Source organism: Salminus brasiliensis, chromosome 22 (genome assembly GCF_030463535.1).
Source record: "Salminus brasiliensis chromosome 22, fSalBra1.hap2, whole genome shotgun sequence".
NCBI classification, from domain to species: Eukaryota; Metazoa; Chordata; class Actinopteri; order Characiformes; family Bryconidae; genus Salminus; species Salminus brasiliensis.
The window spans coordinates 6,983,287-7,003,980 of NC_132899.1; the positions used below are offsets into that span (position 1 = coordinate 6,983,287).

A 20,694-nucleotide genomic window follows, 5' to 3' on the forward strand; every position below is an offset into this window, starting at 1 on the left:
TGGAAGAATCTGGCCTCCAGGTCAGGAGGCCCACACCCCTGGTTTAGGCATTTGCTGAGCACTCGAGAAGCTTGAACAACCAAGTCAGTTTACTGGCAGCCAGTCTCACCATGTTTTAAAGAAGAAATTCTACACTTTTTCATTGGTCCATCACTCTGTTGTCCTGCAGCTCCTCGGCTTATAAGACTGTCTCATGACTTTACAGCACATTTATGTCATTTAGCAGACCACTAGTACACACAATTGGTTAGGAGTCTAAAAATACACTTGAGAGAAGATCCTGCCAGCTAAGATATGAGTCAGAGCTAATATACATTATCGAAAGAACAAGAATAAGGGTAGTTTTGTGTCTTCAAACCATGGGATTTCAGACTGCAGGTAAAAACTGTGAGGGACTGTGGAGGTTTATTCCACCACCTGTTTGCCAGAACAGAGAAGAGTCTTGAAGCTTGTCCTCCATGCGTCTTGAAGTATGTCTTGTCAATCTAAGCCGTATTAATATTAAACACTAATAAAGTTTGGATACAGATGGTGTTTTGATGATTACCATCAGGAAAAGAGGAGCTGGTTGAAGGTGTGAGCAACTACAGGACCCACTAAAGGGTACCTAGCAGGAACATTAGATGAGTTAACTTGAAGAAAAGCTGTGGTGCTACATGCTGGATCAGTGGCAAGGGCTCGATGGCCCATTAGAAGACTGTAAGACCAGCAGGAGGAGAGTTTTAGTCAGTTCTTGAGATGGAGATGGCAAGGAACTAAACAAGCATCAAGCATGAGAGAGAGTTGTCTATGTCAATCTAGCAGATCTCTGATCCTCTATTCTGTCTGAATGGTGCTGGTGTACTCTTCTTTTTACAGTAGGACTTGACACAGCTACAGCTACAAGTCTTACTCTGGTCACTAGACAGATTACAGAAGTTTCTCAGGTTGTTTGTTAGTAAGCTAAGCACTTCTGTGCATATTTGTAATATACCAAACAGCTGACTTTGCCACTAGTGTTGGCTTTTTCAAAGATTTATTTCAAGTCAAGTGGGTTTATTGTCATTTCAACTACATACAGAGTACACAGTGAAACGAAACAACGTTCCTCCAGGACCATGGTGCAACATAGACAGTGCTTACTAAACACAAGTGCAACACAATACAAGTGCGATTAAAGCAATAAGCCACAGGAGGCCGTGCATTACGGCACTTTGATCAATGGGAAGGGTGTTCTTGGTACAATGCAAAGTGGTGTGCATAAAACATCCTTCCATGGTTTCCAGTAGCTTATTTATTTTTTATAAACACCGGCCAACATACAATATGATAAAATTGAGCCAATGTTCAATTATTAAACATATTTATGTAAAAAAAAAACAAAAAAACATTTCCAGTGAACTATTCTTGTGCCACACAATGTCAGCCAGTTACCAGTGAGCTGTAGCCTCTCCATGATACAAAACATGTTCACTGGTATTCACAGAGCCGGCTCGAATTACCTCACTGCTTAGGGCCCCAACATCAAAAAGGAGCCCCCAAGAGCACCAAGATCATGTCATGCTAAAAATATATATATTTAGAAAATAACATTAAATAATACAAATAAATGGTATTTTATATTTATATATTTATATTTATTGTCATAGTTGGCACACCAATACTGGGTTAATCAATTCCTGCTGTTGGCAAATGCAGATACGCACCGCTTGGGTGGTCGGTAAAAGCCTGGGTGCTTCAACGTATTGCACAATATCTCTCTCTCTCAACAAATTGCTCTAAGAAAACAAAAGTCAGCTCCCGTTCCCGTTTGCACATCTGTTCAAAACTTTGTACAAAAACATCAGAAATCAAACTGGTTAACTCGTTTACTGTAAATGCAGTGGCTTTCCTTCTGATGTTACTTTCAAATAGTAAAATTAAGATGCCACACTTATACACCACTCTGTATCTAAAAGTGAAAATTAATTAAAACATTTTTGTGCGTTTGCTCCCCCTGTAGGGTTAAAACCACAGCTAGAATGATACCTGTATGATGTAAGCTAATTACAAATAATGCTAATGACCTTATACACACAGTGCAGCCTACATGAAAATCTGCTTAGGGCCCCCATAAAGGCTTGGGCCGGCCCTGTGTATTCAAGTTATTATATTTGAGTAGACATGCATCAATTTTCCCTCTTTTCATCCCCTTTTGCAAAGACTCCTACTCTGAAGGGGAAGTCGAAAGAAGACTAGGGCTAGCCCAGGGCTGTGGTTTTAAGCCTTTAGCTAAGTCAAGAAGCTGACTGAGTAGCATTAGCCCAACCACGCATTCTATAGCACCATATTTCTCTCCTGATATCACACTGTTCGGGAAAACTGAATTAAATGGTGGCAAAAAGTGACACTTCAGTTTTTAACTAATAAATGACGTAAATAATGTTCACAATAGCCATTCCTCCATGAGTCAGTGCAAATTCTGCTATCTACGCAAGCTAGACACTATTTACCTTACAAACGTTTCCATTTGTAATATGCTGCCACTAATATTATGAAATTCAGATGTCATGAGGTGGTATATGATGTATTTTTGTGTATAAAATCATGTATTTGTTTTATAATTTCATGTTTAGCGTTATTTCATAAGTCTTAAAACATTAGATCAGCAACTACATCTAAAAATATTAAGATTGCCCTTTTTAGTCATTGGACCAATCCATGGTAGTGACAACCACCTCAGAGCTCAGGGAGAAATTGTGGGTTAGGGGCTTTGCTGAAGGGAACCTCAGCAGTGAACATTGAGGGAGGAGAAAGCACTTCCACTTCCTGCTAGTCCGGGGGATAGAACTGACCACCTTCTGGTTTTAAGCCCACTTTTTAATGTTAAAGCCACAATTGCCCCATCCTGGAATATTCTCTAGACATTTCGTTGGCTCTCTTGTGCATGAAATTCACCTGCTGTGCCTTAAATCCAGTGCCAAGCAGGCAGTGGTCTAATTACCTTCAGTAATTAGAAGCTAATGGGGACTATGTATAAAAGCCTGTATTTCTGTATAAATGAAGTCTGACACTCAGCATTTTAACCTCGGTGCTGGTGCTGGTTTGCTGGAGCAAAACTATGATTAAAAGACCAGAAATTAATTCTTGAAATATAAATATAATATAATACTATATAAATAGTACATTTTAAAAATTACTGTTTGTGAATTCTTTGACCGGAGTGAACCCAGAGTCCAGCTTTTGACCAAATAAACATCCCTTCAAACCCCATGAAAGAGCAAGACACATTCAACTGACCAAAAAATGACCCACGGCCCTCTCTCAAAAAGTCCCCAAATGCTTCCCATCCTTCACAGAGACATGGAAGGCAGTGATATTACAGTGAGCAGTGTAAAAAATTATATATATATATATATATATATATATATATATATATATGCTGTAAACTAAACTGTAACCTAGCTGCCTTCAAAAGTATACGTAGGATATTGCTCTGTTCACTTCCTATTCAGTGATTTTTCAGTGCACTGGGGACAGTGGAAGGGCAGGGGAGAAAAAAAAAAAACTTGGCAGGGTTTGTGAATCGGAAATGCTTCTCCAGATGCTTTTAAAGAGCTGTCCACTGTTCACAGGACAGCAGGGATATGTGGTCGAAGAGACGGAAAACAGTGACCCAGAGAAGCTTATACTTTTTAACACACACACACACACACATATACACGGCCCCCTCTGGGACAAAGCGGTCCTCGTCTTCACACGCCCCCATGCTGTTTCCCATAATCCCGGCTCATCCTCTTTCTCTCCCCAGCAGGGAGAAAGTGCTACTCTAGAGATATCGGAGATTACACACAGTAGAGAGATTACAACGTGTTGCCCACCAGCTACTGTAAACACAGCACTACAGAGGCACTGTGGACGGGGCATTGCTGCGATACTACCATAGGATAAACCATCTGGTAGTTACCAATTTTAGTTTGGTCTAAAAGCCATAAAAGCAGGCCTCAGGTCACTGGTTGGAGCCCCTGGAGCGGCAGGAAGTGGGGTTGGAGGGCGTAAACCTTCACAACCCTTAAGCAAGGCATCCAAGCCCTAATACTAACATTGCTCGACATTGAGTTTTACCAGATAGTGTGTATCCATCTCTGGTTTTCTTTAGGTGGCTAAAGTGTACTAGCTCAATAATAAGAGACCCAGAATTTCTTCATGCTCTCAGGTATGAAATGGCATTCACCCCTGTAGGGAGCATCAGGGAGCTACGCAGGACTCTTGTGGGCAATGCGTTCAATGTGTGTGCATATTTTCACAGGAATGGAGAATGGAAAGACATATGGTGCACAGACAGAAAGATACATTTCAACCTATGCTCTGCTGAAAGATCTTTAGCTTGGTTGTCCACGTCTTTGTCCACACATGTATTAAATCTAGCATTGCTCAAACTGCTGCTCACTGCATTCTGGAGCGTTTAATAAAATAACTGCTCTGAATCATGGTGATCGATACAGAGTGAACCAGTAGTGCAAATCTCAGGATGAATCAGCAGGATAACCTCGCTTGAGAAAATGTCATTATTCCGATCAAATTCAGAACTATTTGTTTACTACTTAATTAAATTCTTATTAATTAACTATTTGTTGTTAGATATTATTTATTTATTTACTGATTGAATATTTTATTAATTATTTTTGAAATTATAAAATTTTATTCATTAATTAACAAGCATACAGCATCTTCTTTGGACAGTAGAGACAGTTACTCCAACAAAAGCAGGATAAATTAATTTTGAATACCTTTGATTTCAGAAGTAACAATAAATAAGCAGGTGTCCCAATACTTTTGTCCATATAGCATATGGTTTCATGATGAGCATTCATTCCATTCATACTGTACTACATGTATATATATATATATGCATATATTAATGTTTTTATTGCTGTTGGAACAAAGCATTCATTTGTGCTTTATTTATTAAATTAATATAAATATAAATATATTGAAATAAAATTTAAATTTCAAATTTCAAAAGTGAAAAAAAATTAATAGTACCTTAAAATAAGTAAACATCCTTTACATCAAGAGAAGTTTTTTTTAGACTTGCACATCTCTTTTACATAGTTAACATAGTTTTCTACACAACAGGGTCCATCATTTGTCACAAAGGTTATTTAAAGAATTATATCTACAACCTTGTATCTCCATTTTTGACTTTTTCACTATTTCATATCATGTAAATCACATTGTGTCGGAATTTTATAATGAATGCATCAACAGAAATGCTCCAAAATGACCCCACATAGAATCTTTTTACAATGACCCCTATTAAAAGTTAAGAAGGTAATTTCCTTCTCCTGTAAAGTTGTGTTTTTTTGAAGATACAAGGTTTTTATGATAATGACAACATACAAGAGGTCTTTCTTGTTCATGAAGAACTAGTTATCTAGGCATAGAGACTCTTGTATAAGCATTGCCTTAACTTGAGAACCATTAAGAATCTTTTAATAGATGTACATCTGAAAGGCAGCCTAGCTGTTAATCTTGGGCTGTAGAAATGTTCCAGTGCATCACAAAGCCCTAAACGTGATCATTCAACTGTATCACATTTCAATTACGGTAAAATAATCAAATATTAATAGAATTTAAATGTGATGCGGTACAATAACATAGTTAGCGTGATGCACTGGCATCGGAATAGCAAATGACCGGTGCTCAGTGTAGATCTTACCTTCTGCTGCTGAGGCTAATTGACCTGCGCTGCTCTCGGTGGGTGAGTGGCATGGCCACAACACTAGATGCTGGTACCTCTGAGGGTACCTGTGTAGCGTCCTGGCCATTAAAGCCAGCACCCTCTGCCCACCCCCCTTCCCATAAGCCTGACTGGTACATGCACATGCATAGAGCCAGCATAAGGTACAGGTCAGATCACACACTGCAGAGACATGCATACTGCAGACAGCACGGAGAGAACAGAGTCGCCCCACTGACTTATAGGCAATGGAGGAAGCAGAGGGAAGGGTGAAGGGGGAATAAGGGCGGGAAAAGAGAAAGAGAGAGAGAGAGGGACAGTCAGAATGACTGACTGACTAAGAGATAGATGGATGGGTGCATGGATGGATGGGTGAAGGGAGGGGCAGTTTCCTGTGTCAGTCCAGAGAGAGAGAGAAAAGAGACAGCAGCAGCTGAGAACACCAGAAAGCCCCCTACAACCCCCATCCCACAAAAATGTAAGACTGAAAGAAGGAGGGGGGGTGGGGGGGGGGCTTTCACATTCTGTGCTCATGACATCACTCTCGTTCTCTTCCTTTCTCACTCTCACTTTTTTCCCCTCACATGTGCACAGCAGATCTCCCCAACACACACACACACATTCACACACACATTCATGTTTTTTTTTATACACTATATGTCCAAATGTTTGTGGACACCCTTTCTAATGAATGCACCCAGCTACTTTAAAATGCACCCATTGTTGATGCACATGCACATGTATTTTATATATATTGGTAGACTTTTGGAGTCTTTAGCAGGTCTTAAGCAATGCTTTTGTAGCCTTTTCCAGCTTCACACATCTCTATAACACATCTTCTGAGGTCTTCTGAAAGTTGTTTACATCGAACCATGGTTCCCACTAACCAGCCGCTATGTTCTAATAAACACGGTGTTCTAATAAACACAGTGATGGGGGACCACCACCACTTCCTGTAGCAAAAACCTTCTCTTTTTCTCCAAAATCCTCAAAATAGCAGCTTCTCAGGAGAAGGGAAAAAACCTGGGAGTCAATATAAAAGACTCTATTACAGGTTATTTTGGAGCATTTTTATTGGTCCATTCAACATAAACATTTGACACAATAAAAAAACAACAGCTGCCTGATCCACATTATGTCTAAATGTGAAAATGGCAATAATGGAGCTACTGTATTAGATGGTGGGTGAATCTATAATTAATATTTCCAAGTGAAAATACCTAACCCTACATCAAACTACATAACAGAGAGAGGGAGAGAGAGAGAGAGAGAGAGAGAGAGAGAGAGAGAGAGAGAGAGAGAGGGGGGAATTGAAGCTAAGGCTCTCCTTTGAACCACATACTACCAAAAGTGCATATGCATGTGTGCGGATGTGTGTGTGTATGTGTGTGAGAGAGAGTGTGTACGTGCATGTGTGTCTGACCTTGGACATTAGTGAACTTCTTTGAGTGAAACCATGTGTGAGTCTGTACATCTTCCTGTGTGCCCATATGTGAATTTGTGTGTATGCAGTCCACTGTGTGTTTGTGTGTGTGTGTGTGTGTGTGTGTGTGTGTGTGTGACTTCCTTTAACGATAAATTTCCAATGTAAACATCCACTGAGTAAACATCCACAGTGCAGGCTAGAAAAAGTAAGTGACCCTCTGTGTGAAAGACTTCCCTGGGCAAAGACATTTCAATTAAGAAGGTGAGATGGGAAGTGTGGGCTCCATGGGTGCTTTGCCCATTAAATAAGGGCACACAAGGCCTGTTTACTGACAAATCGGTTCTTTCATGAAAGGCTGGTTAGTGGGAACCATGGTTCGATGTAAACAACTTTCAGAAGACCTCAGAAGATGTGTTGTAGAGATGTGTGAAGCTGGAAAAGGCTACAAAAGCATTGCTTAATAACTGCTAAAGACTCCAAAAGTCTACCAATGGAAGACCATGTCTTAGGAGTGGGCATGCTGTTCAGAGCACTCCAAGAACACAATAGACAATGGGGCTCTTTTGTGCAAGTGTACAAAATGCTTTCCTCAGTAAATATTGTGAAAGTAGCTCGTAAGTGAGGTGTAAGGTGGACCCACATATGGGCATTTTAAGGGGTTAACCAGGATGGAGAGGATTAGTCGGTCTATCTCAGACCTGCTGAAAAACCCAAGAGGAAGAAAACAAAAAGGCTAATCTCTGTCAGCGCAATCACAGCTCCCAAAAATAATTAGCTGTTCATTCACACAGTTGCTCCAGTAAGTGGCTCCCGACTCGCTGAAATGATTCAGAACTCTTAATGTGACTCAGTATTTACAAAAACATTGAAAAGCTGCACGAGGACATGGTAGCAGCTCTCTGCATTACTGAGCTGAATGGCTGTAATGACCTGATACTGGATATTAGGTGTAGACACAATGACTGCAGTGAGACAGGGAGGAATCTGCTGTTTTTCAGCTGCGGATGTTTGAGCTCTGAGCTGCAGCTCCACTGAGAGACACGCTGAGAGTTTACTAAAGGGTGAAGTCTGAGATCGAGGAAAGAGCCCTACCTTCTATCTGTCAGTCCGCCTGTCTGCTTGTCTGTCTAACTGCCTGTCTGTCTGTCTGACTGCCTGCCTATCAAGGACAATGCACACTAATAAAGGTAAATGTAAAGCCAGTATGTTAAAAAAAAAAAAGTGTATTTAAAATGACATCCTGAAACACACACACAAATACACACACAAATACACACACACACACACACACACACACACACACACACACACACACACACACACACACACACACACACCCTATTTCCCACCCTCTTTTCTCTGGTGCCTTGACCTATTTTAAGTTTCTGTTCAAAAGTGCAGTGAGTGCACAAAAAGCTCCGGCTGGTTGTCCATCAGAAAGCTGCTGCACTAACCTCATCATATTTATTAGGCCATCATACACACACACACACACACACACACACACACACACACACTATTAAACACTGATTCTGAATATAAATTGATTACACAAACTCCAGGAGGCTCCCCGTGTATCTGTAGGTTTTATTAAACCACTAAACTAAGATATACCAAGAAATTCATACATAATTCATCATTCTTATAAAAAATGTTATACGGACTTTCTGATTCACAAGCAGCTCCCGTTCACTACAGCATTACAGCACTACAGCATTCTGCTCTCCTCTGTTATGGAGCTTCTAAATAGGGAATTAATGGACAGAATCTCCTGCAGGTTTTATTCTGATTATTTACCCAATTTCTCCCCAATTACCCAACCCATACCTAATGTCCCCTATCACTGGGAGGGTGAAGGCAGATACATGGCTCCTCTGACACCTGTGCCGAAAGGCATTTCCCGGAAGTAATCTAAGTTGCTGGTGCACCCTGCCCATGCCCCTGTGTTAAGTCCCTGCAAATCAGTGCTGGGGGTAATATGGTAAGCCATGCATTGCAGTAATGTCATTACCTTCTCCTCTAACAAAGCAGCGTTAGAGATAAACACGTTCTGGTAATTGCATTACAGTTCCTGATTTAATCAGATTTTCATTACTTGTGTTATTCATGCTGTGTCTAAGAGAGCAATATTAACGACACATAATGCATGCATGTGTGTGCTACCAAGCAGTTGCCTTTCACCTCTGTTGAACTGGAATGATCTGCGAATAATATGATGAAGACCACGCAGAAGAAGAAATTCCCCCAACCTCTTCTACACTCTTAAAAATAAAAAGGGCTACAAAAGGTTCTTTGAGTGATGCCATAGAAGAACTACTGTTGGTTCCATAAAGAACCATGTTTGTCGTAGAGACACGTGACTGTGAAGAACCTTTAAAAGACCCCCCAAAAAAACGTCTACGTTTATTCAGGAACAGCTTTGTAAGTTTTTTACATTTTATTTATACAATTTTAAGTTTATTGCAGTTGTTAAAGATTGACTCTAGGCTTGGTATATAATGTAATGGCACTGGCATGCAAAAACCTTGTATCGCCTTCTTAACTTTCTAAGTAAAGGTAAAGGTGCACATATTTGTCACTGTACAGTGTACAGCAAAATGTGTCCTCCGCATTTAACCCATCTGTGGTAGAGAACACACACACACACACTAGTGAACTAGGGGCAGTGAGTACACACATACCAGAGCGGTGGGCAGCCAACTCCAGAGCCCGGGGAGCAGAGAGGGTAAAGGGCCTTGCTCAAGGGCCCAACAGTGGCAGCTTGCCGAGCCCAGGAATCGAACCCACAACCCTGTTATCAGTAGCCCGGCGCTCTAACCGCTAAGCCACCACTGCCCCAAAGTAAGTAAGTGCCGGACTCTTTCAAGTTGTTAATGTAGATAGAGAAAGATGATCATGCACAATTGGCGGCATGTTCAGCTTAAAACCTGGGGGCCTTTAAATAGTATGTGCTACACCTGTACTGAGATAACTATTGAGTTTCCCTTTGTAGTTTTCAACTGGTACAGGTGTATGCGGGTCTTTTCCTGGATGTAATGCAATTACGTTACAGTTTAGAGAACCAATTAGTAATCTGTAATGGATGACTTCCTTGGAACTACCCTGATACACTTGCTAACTAACAAAAAAGCATGACCATTGCTCTAGAGCCCTAGAGCCCTTTGAGCTTCAAGTACGACTCGACCCACCATCCCTCAAAATCCGCGGAAGACAAGCGTCCAGGCTTTTTTCTGTTCTGGCACCAAAGTGGTGGAACGAGCTTCCCCTGGGTGTCCGAACGGCAGAGTCCAACGCTCGCTGTCTTCAAACGCAGACTGAAGACCCTCCTCTTCAGAGAGTACTTGGACGAATAGCAGAGTACTATGGTCACCTTATTGTCTTGTGTTAGTAATGTCTAAGCTTAGAGGTATCTTTGAACTATTAGTCTATTCAAACTAGCTGAGGTTTTCCTTGTCTAGAAGACTCTGAAAAACTAGATGTTCTTCAAATGGGCCGTGCCACACGATCCTACAACTGAAGATTTTGTAATTAAAACAGTTTTCTAACCTTAAAGCCAATCTCGCCTTTCTTGCAGCACAAGCAGGCCAGCATTAGGAAGATGAACGTGAAGAGGCCAGAGAAAGACACGGCCACCACTGCTAAAGAGGACGACCAGGAGAGCTCGCTCAGAGGGGCGCCATCTGTGGGAGAGAAGCAGAATTAAACATAAATGCTCCAATTTCAGTGTGAGTCTTTTCAATTAAGCAAAAAAGAACTGTAGTAATACAAAGACAAGCCATTTCTACAACACTGCATAACACTTCTGTATTATCCTGTAATCATATGTAATACTTTCATCTCAAAATAATGGAATACTGACTAGTACTTCTAGTAACGTATTAAATGTGTTGTAGCCTATATTGTAATTGTGCATATTGGCTGTAATATTATAATATTATTAAATCCTCTAGATATTAATGTAGTGCTATAGTTGCATTTCATAAAAGCTAGGAACTAAAGAACATGGGGAGAACAATAAAAACTCTGCACACAGTCAGTAATTTGATGCAGCTCCTTATATATTATATAGTATAATAAGGCATAATATGGATGCATCATATAGGATACAGCATGGGGGTCCTGAAAACTACAACAATACAAGGGCTTAAAAGCAACCAAGCAGACTGACCAGACTGAAGCTAAGTTAGCACTGAAGCGTGTTGCATTTCAGTGATTAAAAAGCAACAGTAATACCACACGTGTGAATCCACAGTGCTGTCCTCATCAATTCCACCTCCCACACTTATGTACCAATGCTGTGCTGTATGAAGTAATTAAAAGCGATAAGCCAGACCAAATGGGCTGCATTATTAAACCTCTGAAAGGTCGCTCATTGTAGTGTGGGAAGAACATTTCACTGAAAGCTCTAAATATAGTCCGAAGCAGCACTAAGTGCCTCTCAACAAGCGGACCATGTCTGCCTTAATCCAGTCTACAACATGAACTCCATGTAGAGTTCAAAATATATAATTCAGTGTTTTGTCTTATATCTAAACCTAAGCATTTCAGGCAGAACAGTCTTGGATATTTTCATTTTTAACTTTAACTGATGCAGCTCACCAAACCTGACCCACCATTTCCAACCTACTGAATCACACCCAGGAAACCCAAGGATTTCTAACCTAACAAACTTTAGTTTGAACATTAAAGTTGTTTCCCCTTTTCCAACCCAGCATATTTTCATCCAGCATTTACCATCAAACCATATCCATAATTTCCACCCCACTAAACCCAATCCACCGCTTTCAGTCCACCAAAGCTGATCTTCCATTTTCAACCCACCAAACGTGATTGACCATTTTCAGGCCACCATTCTTGGCCCATCATTTCCAACCACTGATGCTAATCAATCACTTCTAGCCCACCAAACCTGACCCTCCATTTCCAACTGTGCAACCTAACCCACAACCTTTAGCCTATTAAACCAGATTTAACGGGTTGAGTCCACCAAACCTGACACACCATTCCAGTCCAGCAAATCCTACCCTATTTCTAGCACGCCAAACCTGATCCAGCATTTTATACTTACCATGTCTGACCTGCCAATTCTAAGCTGCCATTCCAGACCCACCATATTCAAATGAACCAAACTTGCAGCCCACCAAACCTGACCCATCATTTTCAACTTACCAAAATTGATCCATCATTTCCAACCTAATGAATCCTACCCATCATTTCTAACCCACCAAATCTGATTCATCATGGTAAACCCATCAAACCTTACTTGTCCATTCTAAGCTTCCATACCAGACCTACCATATTCAATTCACCAAACCCTGACCAACCACTTGCAGCCCACCAAACCTGACCCATTATTTTTAACCCGCCAAACCTGACCCACCAATTGCAAGCTATCATACCAAACCCACTAATTTCATCTCATTAAACCTCACCCATCATATCCAACCTATCCTACATGGCCCATCATTCCAGTGCTACTACATCTGACCCTACATCCTTCCACACAGACCAAACCTTACTCACCATTCAGATGCCTCACACCTGATTCACTATTTCAAAGGCACAGCATTACAGGGTCACCATCTCACCCACCATTTTCAGCCTAGCGTACTTGATACACCATTTTATACGCACAAAACCTGACCCACCATGTCAGATTTCCCAAACCTGACTCACCATTACCTGCCTGAATCATCATTTTATTCACACCATTTCTGACTCACTGTTTCATTCACACCACTGCAGCCGCAGTGCTAGATTCAACCTTGCTGACCCACGATATCTGACTCACCATTTCAGACACCCTTTACCAGTCTCACTAGTTAGACAGACCTCACATACGCAACCAACCCATAGACCTAGTGCTGTTGAACTCTGCAGGGCATGGTTGAGAATCATGTTTTAACAGAGGTACTGAATGACAGGTGTCCTCTTGTCCTTGGCTGCTTGGATCTACAACATTTTCTCTATTTTGAGGGTCCTGGTATATTTTTATTCCAAATTTACAGAGACAGCAGTTGCCGTGGAAACAGATAGGATGGACAGGCCGGTACATAAGAACTGCAGTAAGCAGCAAATCTCCCCTTTAGTCTGCTCTTTCCCTCCATCCATCTCTCCACTTCTCCAACATCTCACTCACTCACTCACTCGCTCACTCACTCACTCTTTCTCTTACGCATTGTGCTGATTTCTGTCTGAACGCTCAACAGCTGCAATTTCTATTTATCCATTCCTCCATCCATCAGTAAAGGCATATTGAGTGAGCATAATGGTCAACGAGGGCATGACCTTGGCAAACTTGCAAAGACTGAGTGTGCACACATGCGTGATGATAAGTCTTCATCTATATTTCATCCCCTCTGGAAGCACAAGGCTAGCAGACCATGTACTGCTGCAGTGTGCCTCTGCAGCTCTCACTGCCTCTATCTTCACATCTGCTGCACAGCTCAGCTGAACTCAGTTTTGTTAGACATTGATGAAAAGTACAGAGAGAGAATCGCTCTGCAGCCGGGCTACACTAAAGGCGTTCTTTTAGTAATACCCATAAAATAGCCACTATTATCTTTGTGTTATAAATCGTGAGTGTAAAGAAGCTTTTAAAGTCCTGAAGAAACTTCACTTGATGTAAAGGTTATTTTCAATATCAAGGTTCTTCACACATCTCTATTACAAATATGTTTTTCTATGGCATAGTCTCTTGCAGCACCTATTGATAAGGGTGTAGATTCCATTGAAGCACCTGAGCACCTGTGATCTTGACACACACATATATATATATATATATATACACACACACACATACATATTATATATATATATGCACAATACTAACATTTTTGTAGTCTGTTACTGCACTATGCCATTTTTGCACCACGTCACTGCACAATACTACAACTTCTGCACTGTGTCATTGCACAATATTGCCATTTTGCACCCGTTATATATACATTTCTGTGTATATATTTACATTTATATATTTGCACAATGCTACTATTTGCACTCCTGGTAGATGCTAATCAATCTATCAATCTATCTATCTACATAGCACTGGCACAATTATTGATAAACATGTTACCATGATGAACGATAATGGATTATTTGTAGATGCTCAAAATGGACCTAGAGTTGGAAGGCGTGGGATTCAGGTTGAATTGAAGGCGGAGCTAAGTTTAGGCTTAGATTTGATTTCAATTTAAAGCTGCTGCATTTAAAAGTTAAAGCCCCCAGGAACCTAAATCTGAGGGGTTTTTTTTCTAAGGAGGTCAATCTGGCTCCTCAAGGCCCCCCAGTTTAATAAATGTCTGCTACATTTCACCAGTATTGCTCTCCTCTCGATGTGAAATGAGCGGTCCTCAAAAAAGTGGTCATGCTTACATCAGCATGGCCCTGACCAATGGCAAAACTAACATAGCTCCGCCCTCTCTTCGAGTCTGCTAAAGCTTAACCTGGCCATTTGCAGCCCAAGCATATCCCATCATCCCTCTCATCCGGTGCCTGTCGCCTCTCCATTTTACTGCGGACGTTAACAACTGCATCCCAGGACGGATGGGAGGTCCTGAGCAGCACCATAGCCAGGGAGATCTGTGTCCTGCCGCCCATGCTCCCATTGCCCTACCAGCAAGGCACATACCCACCACTCAATTCCCTGTGGTGCGGAGAGGGACGGCGGGGCATGCAGGCAAGCGGCGCTTGTTTCTATATATGGGCTGGTAACTCGTTTACAGATATCAGGACCTTAGTAGAGCCTAAAGGTCAGTGAAATCATAGAACATTAAGACTATTTCTGCTTTGTGTTTCCTATTTAAACATTGCTGAGCGCTTCACTTCACCACCATGTTTAGTTTATACCCAGAAATTCAATACATCAACATATGTTTTGCACAACCGGCACTGCTCCCAGCGGACCACATACACACACACTTAACTACACACACATGTTCATGTTCAGGGAATACTATGTGCAATACCCCCCCCCCCCCCCCCCCTCACATGTGCAATTAAGAGTCTTTTGCTGTAAATAATATTGTTTATTGCTTTTTAAATTCTTATTTATATTGTGTATATAGTGTAAATTATTTATCTAAATTTTTGTAACTGAGTGTCTTGCTATCCCTTTCTGCTGTTACACTGGGAATTTCCCCACTGCAGGACTAATAAAGGATCTTATCTTATCTTATCTTATCTTATGTTCCTTGGTTCTTCTAAAAGCTGTCCCCACAAATGCTTTACAACATTGTGAGGAACAGTGCAATCCCTTTACAACTTAGAGAAAAGGGCAGTCAGCTTTGAGACCCTGAGCTGGCATGTTTCCCAGACAAATGTGATGGTAAGATGAAAACCTAGCCCTTTTTCACCCCCACAGGAGACAGGGTGTGGATCCAGATGACATTACTTACTGAGTTTTGACTTAATGAAGCTCTTGAGAAACCACGCCTTAGTGAGCTTGCGAGTAAGACATTGCATTGCTGAAATTGTCTAGGTGCATACACTATGTGTCCAAATGTTTATGGACTCCCCTGTAGAGAAGCATTGCCAATACAATAGGATTCTCTGGAGCAGATAACAAACATGAAGCTATTGGCACCATGTCTAATGCCAGTCATGGGCTTCAGGGGTATAAAGCCCCCCAGCATTGAGCTGTGGAAGAACTGTGTTCTCTGGAATGATGGTTGGTGCTCCATCCAATACTTTTGGGGTGAGTTGGGGAGTTGTGGATAAGGTGGGGTGGTGATGATTCAACAGCCTGACTTTTAATGCTGACTAATGCTCTTGTTGCCGAAAGCAATCAAATCCTCACAGCAATGGTCCAACATCTAGTAACAAGGCTTCTTCCTTGGACAGTAGACGCAGTCAAACTCTTTTTTTATACTCTTGATTTTGGAAGAAGCAATGAATGAGCTGGTGTCCCAATACTTTTGTCTAAATATTGTATTAGATTTCTCCAGTGTATTGAGTTGACATGCCTCTCTACATGCCATCATGCTGAGAGAGACAGAATGAGAACAAATATGCTGCACTTTAACAGAGCAGCAGGAAAGCTCTTCTTCTCCCCCTCTCTCTCCTAGAGCATGACTAGAGGGCGGCATCCATTTTTAGCCATGCAGTGTGGAGAGCTAAGAGCTAAAGTAGCTGTGACTAAATGATGGAGAGATGAGCAGAGGAGGGAAGACAGCGAGAGGGGACTCCATGAGTACTTGAGGAGGTTCCCAAAGGAGGTATAAAATCATTCAGCACTTTTGGTTGAGCGCAGGATACCGATACCACAGAGCTGCCTATAATCATATAATCAACAACTCCTGCAGCATAGGTTTAGGGCTCCATCTGATGTAACAACAGTGTAAAGTAACCAATCACAGTTTAGATAGATAAAGCTTTAAATGTTGCCATGAAGATGACGGACCGATGACTGACAGGTGGCCTCAACGCAGCGGGGCAGGTGCTGCCATAACTCTTGTGGTCTGTCTCTCATGATTAGACAGTCAGCAGAAGCACTGAGGGGCCGTACTGCTTCTGTCTTGGTCGCTCACCTTCTCTCTCTGTCTCACATAGATGATTTAAGATTGACGACTGATGACTGATGACTGACAACTGACGATCCACTAACTGTAATAGGGATGGTGGCATCTCTGTCACTCCCACTCCAGGCCGGAACGCTGCTACTGCACTGTGTAACTTTGGTGGAGCTGCCTGAGGCCTCTCGCCAGAGCTGTAGTGTTATTCTACCGCCTCAGTCCACATACTTCTCTACCTTCAGATGCTGCTTCTGTCTCTATCTCTCAGTGAACAAATGCATGTGTACAGCTGTCCATGAGGGGGAGCTCAAAGCGTGATTTGTATTTACAGCAGTGATGTTAGGGTGAATTACACTCCGCAACTGTGGTGGGAGCCCAGAGGCAGGAAAGACCAGTTCTCGCATAATACTGCTGAATGTACTTGTGAGCTCAGTCATGCACTACATCATGATGTGCCGAAGAAGGAACATTTCAAGGGTCACTATCAAAAATATTTTTTTAAAACATCTGTTCCAAAATTTCTGTATCAGATCATTTTATTTATATCCCATTTATTAACAGTAAGAAGAGCCCCAACCAACATCCCATGTGGATTGTGAGCCAGGTGGGTTCTAGGGAGGCATGGGCTCCAAGTGCCTTTGTACATACTTTGTTAATGGAACTCAGTTGAGCTTCCAAAAAATGGGCCCTATCATTACAGCCCACATTAATCTCACAGGGGTCCCATCTAGGATCCATGTGCAGCATAAAACCCAGATGGAGTTCATGCTTAACTCCTTTCTCATCCCATCACTAATACTAGTGGAATGGTCTCCAGTCTGACAAGGGAAAAGTGGTGTTGTAACCCAGTGCGCTACCAGCCACTATGTGGCACCATTTAAAGCAACGATTCAACCATAATGAGCAACGTAGAGAAATGGGACCCCATCCCCTTACTTCTTAATGTAGTGTGAATTAGGCAATTATTCGAATTAGAATTTCATGGTGATTTCATGATGATAGAAATGCTCCAAAATGTCTTAGAACAAAGTCTTTTTTATATTGACTCCCAGTGAAAGTTAAGAAGGTTGCCATACTGAAGATAGGAGGTTTCTGTATGACAGCGATGCATGTCCTTCATCCATCTAGTCTCTGGGAATCCCCAGTGGCATCTAAATATACTATATACTGACAAAGGTACACTGACAGGTGCCTACCTGATAGATCTTGTGATCTACTGGGTGGTTAGAGTATGGGGAAGAGGACTAGCTGGGCCCTCTGTGTAACCCCAGGTGTTATGTGCAGGATTTTGTCCTCTCCCTGTATTATGTCAGTTTCACATCGAAAAAGACAAAAGTAAACGTGTAAAGAAAACAGAAGGCACAGAAGATGAGCGGATGGAGGGATGGGGTGGAGAAAGAGCTGGACTGTGGCCAGTAACAGACTGCAGGGACAGGCAGGGCTCCACACATACGGCCAGGGGTATACCGTCTATCTGTCACACTCTCTCTCTGCCGCTCCAGAGGAAGCGTTGTATCCCTCATACGCTTGATTCACACGCCAGCCGGCCAGACATCTTCATCTGGCCCTGAACTGCTTCGCTCTTCTCCAAATATTTACCCTATTAATGAGCACAGCAGCTACGATTAAGGAATAAATCAGTGCTTTCGCTACTTGCTGCTCACACTGTACCCCTGCAGCACATGATTTATGCAATAAGCCTCAAACTGTTGATTGATATTAAAATCGGCTTTAAGCTCGCTGAATATTTATAAAGCTTGCAGTGCCTCAAATGCATCCAGCGAACTGCGTCTGCACAGTCTCCAGGTATTTGTGAGCCACACACACCATCTGACTTCTCTAATGCAGAAAATGTTCGACAAAACAGTGCAAATGAGAGTAGCACAATGCAGCACAACGAGGGGGTTCGTTCCAGCACATCTGCATTGTTTGTTACTGCTGAATTGCATTGGTGAACTGCATATTTAAAATTTACACAGTTTACCCCAACTGTAGTCAGTCATCGAAAACCTGTTTCTCTTGAAAATAAAGGCGCTACATAGAAGAACCCCTTAGGGGGCCCTAAAACTGTTTAATTCAAATTGGTAAGTAACCTTTACATTAAATAAAGGAGCTTCACACTCATATAGAACATGAATCTTTAAGGAACCAAAAGTGTTTCTTCTATAGCAACGCTCCACAAACTTTAAGGCGTCATTGAGGACCTTAGGGTTTCATTGAGGACCTTATGTCCTCAATTAAGTCCATCTGAATAAGGGCATCAGCTAAATGCTGTAAATTTACTAGAGTCCTGCTTGGCTGTGTGGTCACACCTCTCACTTTGGAGCTTTGGCAAGATGCTGTAATATGCTGTAAGATGCTGAATGCACTGAGAAGCACCTTGAGCTGCTACTTTGGTGCTGCTAATCAAGTAGTGTTATGGAAAGGCACTTGCTTTAACCTGGCTCTGTCTTTGCAGACATTATTCCTTGAGCTCTGGGCTTAGAATACTCTACTCAGTGTTAAAAGCAAGTTAATCTGCACCATTGATCTCCATTAATCCAAACAAGCTTTCCCAAGCCTCATTTGCTATGCTGATGTCTTTTACTTGGGTCTTGGGCAAATGACTGGTGTGAACTGCTACGTAGGAAAGAACGGCATGCCCCTGTGCTTGAGGCACGAAGCCTCTGATTCAGAGCCACAAAAGGGCAAAGCAGAAACAGGAAGGCAGCCAGTGGGCCCAGCGTAAAACGCACACACAGTGTCTACACACACAGTGTCTACACACACAGTTCATGCATGTGGACAAATGAATGTTCATCAGAAAAATAAGATCTAGAAAATAAATATAAATTATATAAAATATGTGGACATATAGTGTAGTTTTTAAAACAACTAAATTGTACATGGTTTTAAATGAAACAATGTTCTTAAGCTTCAGTGGTCGCAATGCTAGTTTTGCATTTAATGGCACAGGGATTAAACCCCCCAGACATCCTCAATAAAACATCTGAAGTTTTCACAGCTTTGTGATTACACATAATTTACTCCCTGAAACAGAAACACACCTTTGCAGAATATATTATTTGAAGATTTGTTCCAGAAAAGTTATTTTATTCCTGGTCACAGCTGTGAGTGGTGGGAAGCACATGTGGGGAACATTTACAGTAACAATTTGATGGACAGTGCCCTGTAGATGTTTTACAGAGACTCAACTTTTCTTTAACTGACATTTAATTCAATCTATTAGCATCTGACCCTGATGTTTAGCTTATGTCTATAACAAGAACCCTAAAAATTCTGGCCTTGGTTTTGACTAAAAATCTAATCCTAAATCTGACACTAAGCCTAATGCTAACCCGGCAGATAATCCCCTCAATTAACAGACTCTTTGCCCCACAATTCGAGTATCTGTAGATGATCTATAGCAGTAGTTCCTAAATTGGACACTGAGGGGAAAAAATGAATATTTACAATGCATTAATTTGCAATTTTTCTTTGCTACGGCAACGCTTGAAAAACCCTTTAAAGCACAATATGACTTCTATGCATTATAATGCATAGAAGTCATTATTCAAATTTAAACACCACACTATATGTGTATATATATATATATAGTGTGGTGTTTAAATTTTAATAATGACTTCTATGCATTATAATTATTATAATCATTTCATTGCATTATTTGAGCAGTTGTTATTTCTGTAAGTAAATGCTCTAAATAGCAACAATTTTATTTGGAATTTAGGGGAAATGTTGTCCATGGTTTATTAAATACAAAGGTTAATATCCCTAAACACATTGCCTATAAATAGTAAAACCAGAGAAACCGATAATGTAGGGTGGCCTCTTATTTTTTTTCCGGAGCTGTATACATATATCACTGTATATCACTGTTGACCGCTGTTGACCAGATATTATTTGGATGGTGGACCGTTCTGAGCCCAGCAGTGACACTCACTCAGTGTGGCGTGGTGCTGGTAGAAGTATCTGGAAAAAAACAACTGCTGACCTCTCTGCCGGTCTTGTTGTGGGTGAAAGTGTCAACAGTAACCGCAGGAGTTCTGAGTTGGTTT

General features: G+C 41.4%; 1 protein-coding gene across 2 annotated transcripts in view; it reads right to left on the reverse strand.

Annotated features, from left to right (window-relative positions):
- Positions 1 to 20,694, reverse strand: part of aatkb (apoptosis-associated tyrosine kinase b) — a 74,260-nt gene that overhangs the window by 31,155 nt on the left and 22,411 nt on the right. Inside the window, exon 2 of one of the 2 annotated variants that reach the window (XM_072666600.1) lies at positions 10,674 to 10,807. In XM_072666600.1, the coding sequence (XP_072522701.1) occupies positions 10,674 to 10,807 (134 nt within the window). Of the gene's footprint in view, positions 1 to 5,680; positions 5,960 to 10,673; positions 10,808 to 20,694 lie in introns of those variants that run through there. The other variant, XM_072666601.1, reaches the window with a different exon arrangement.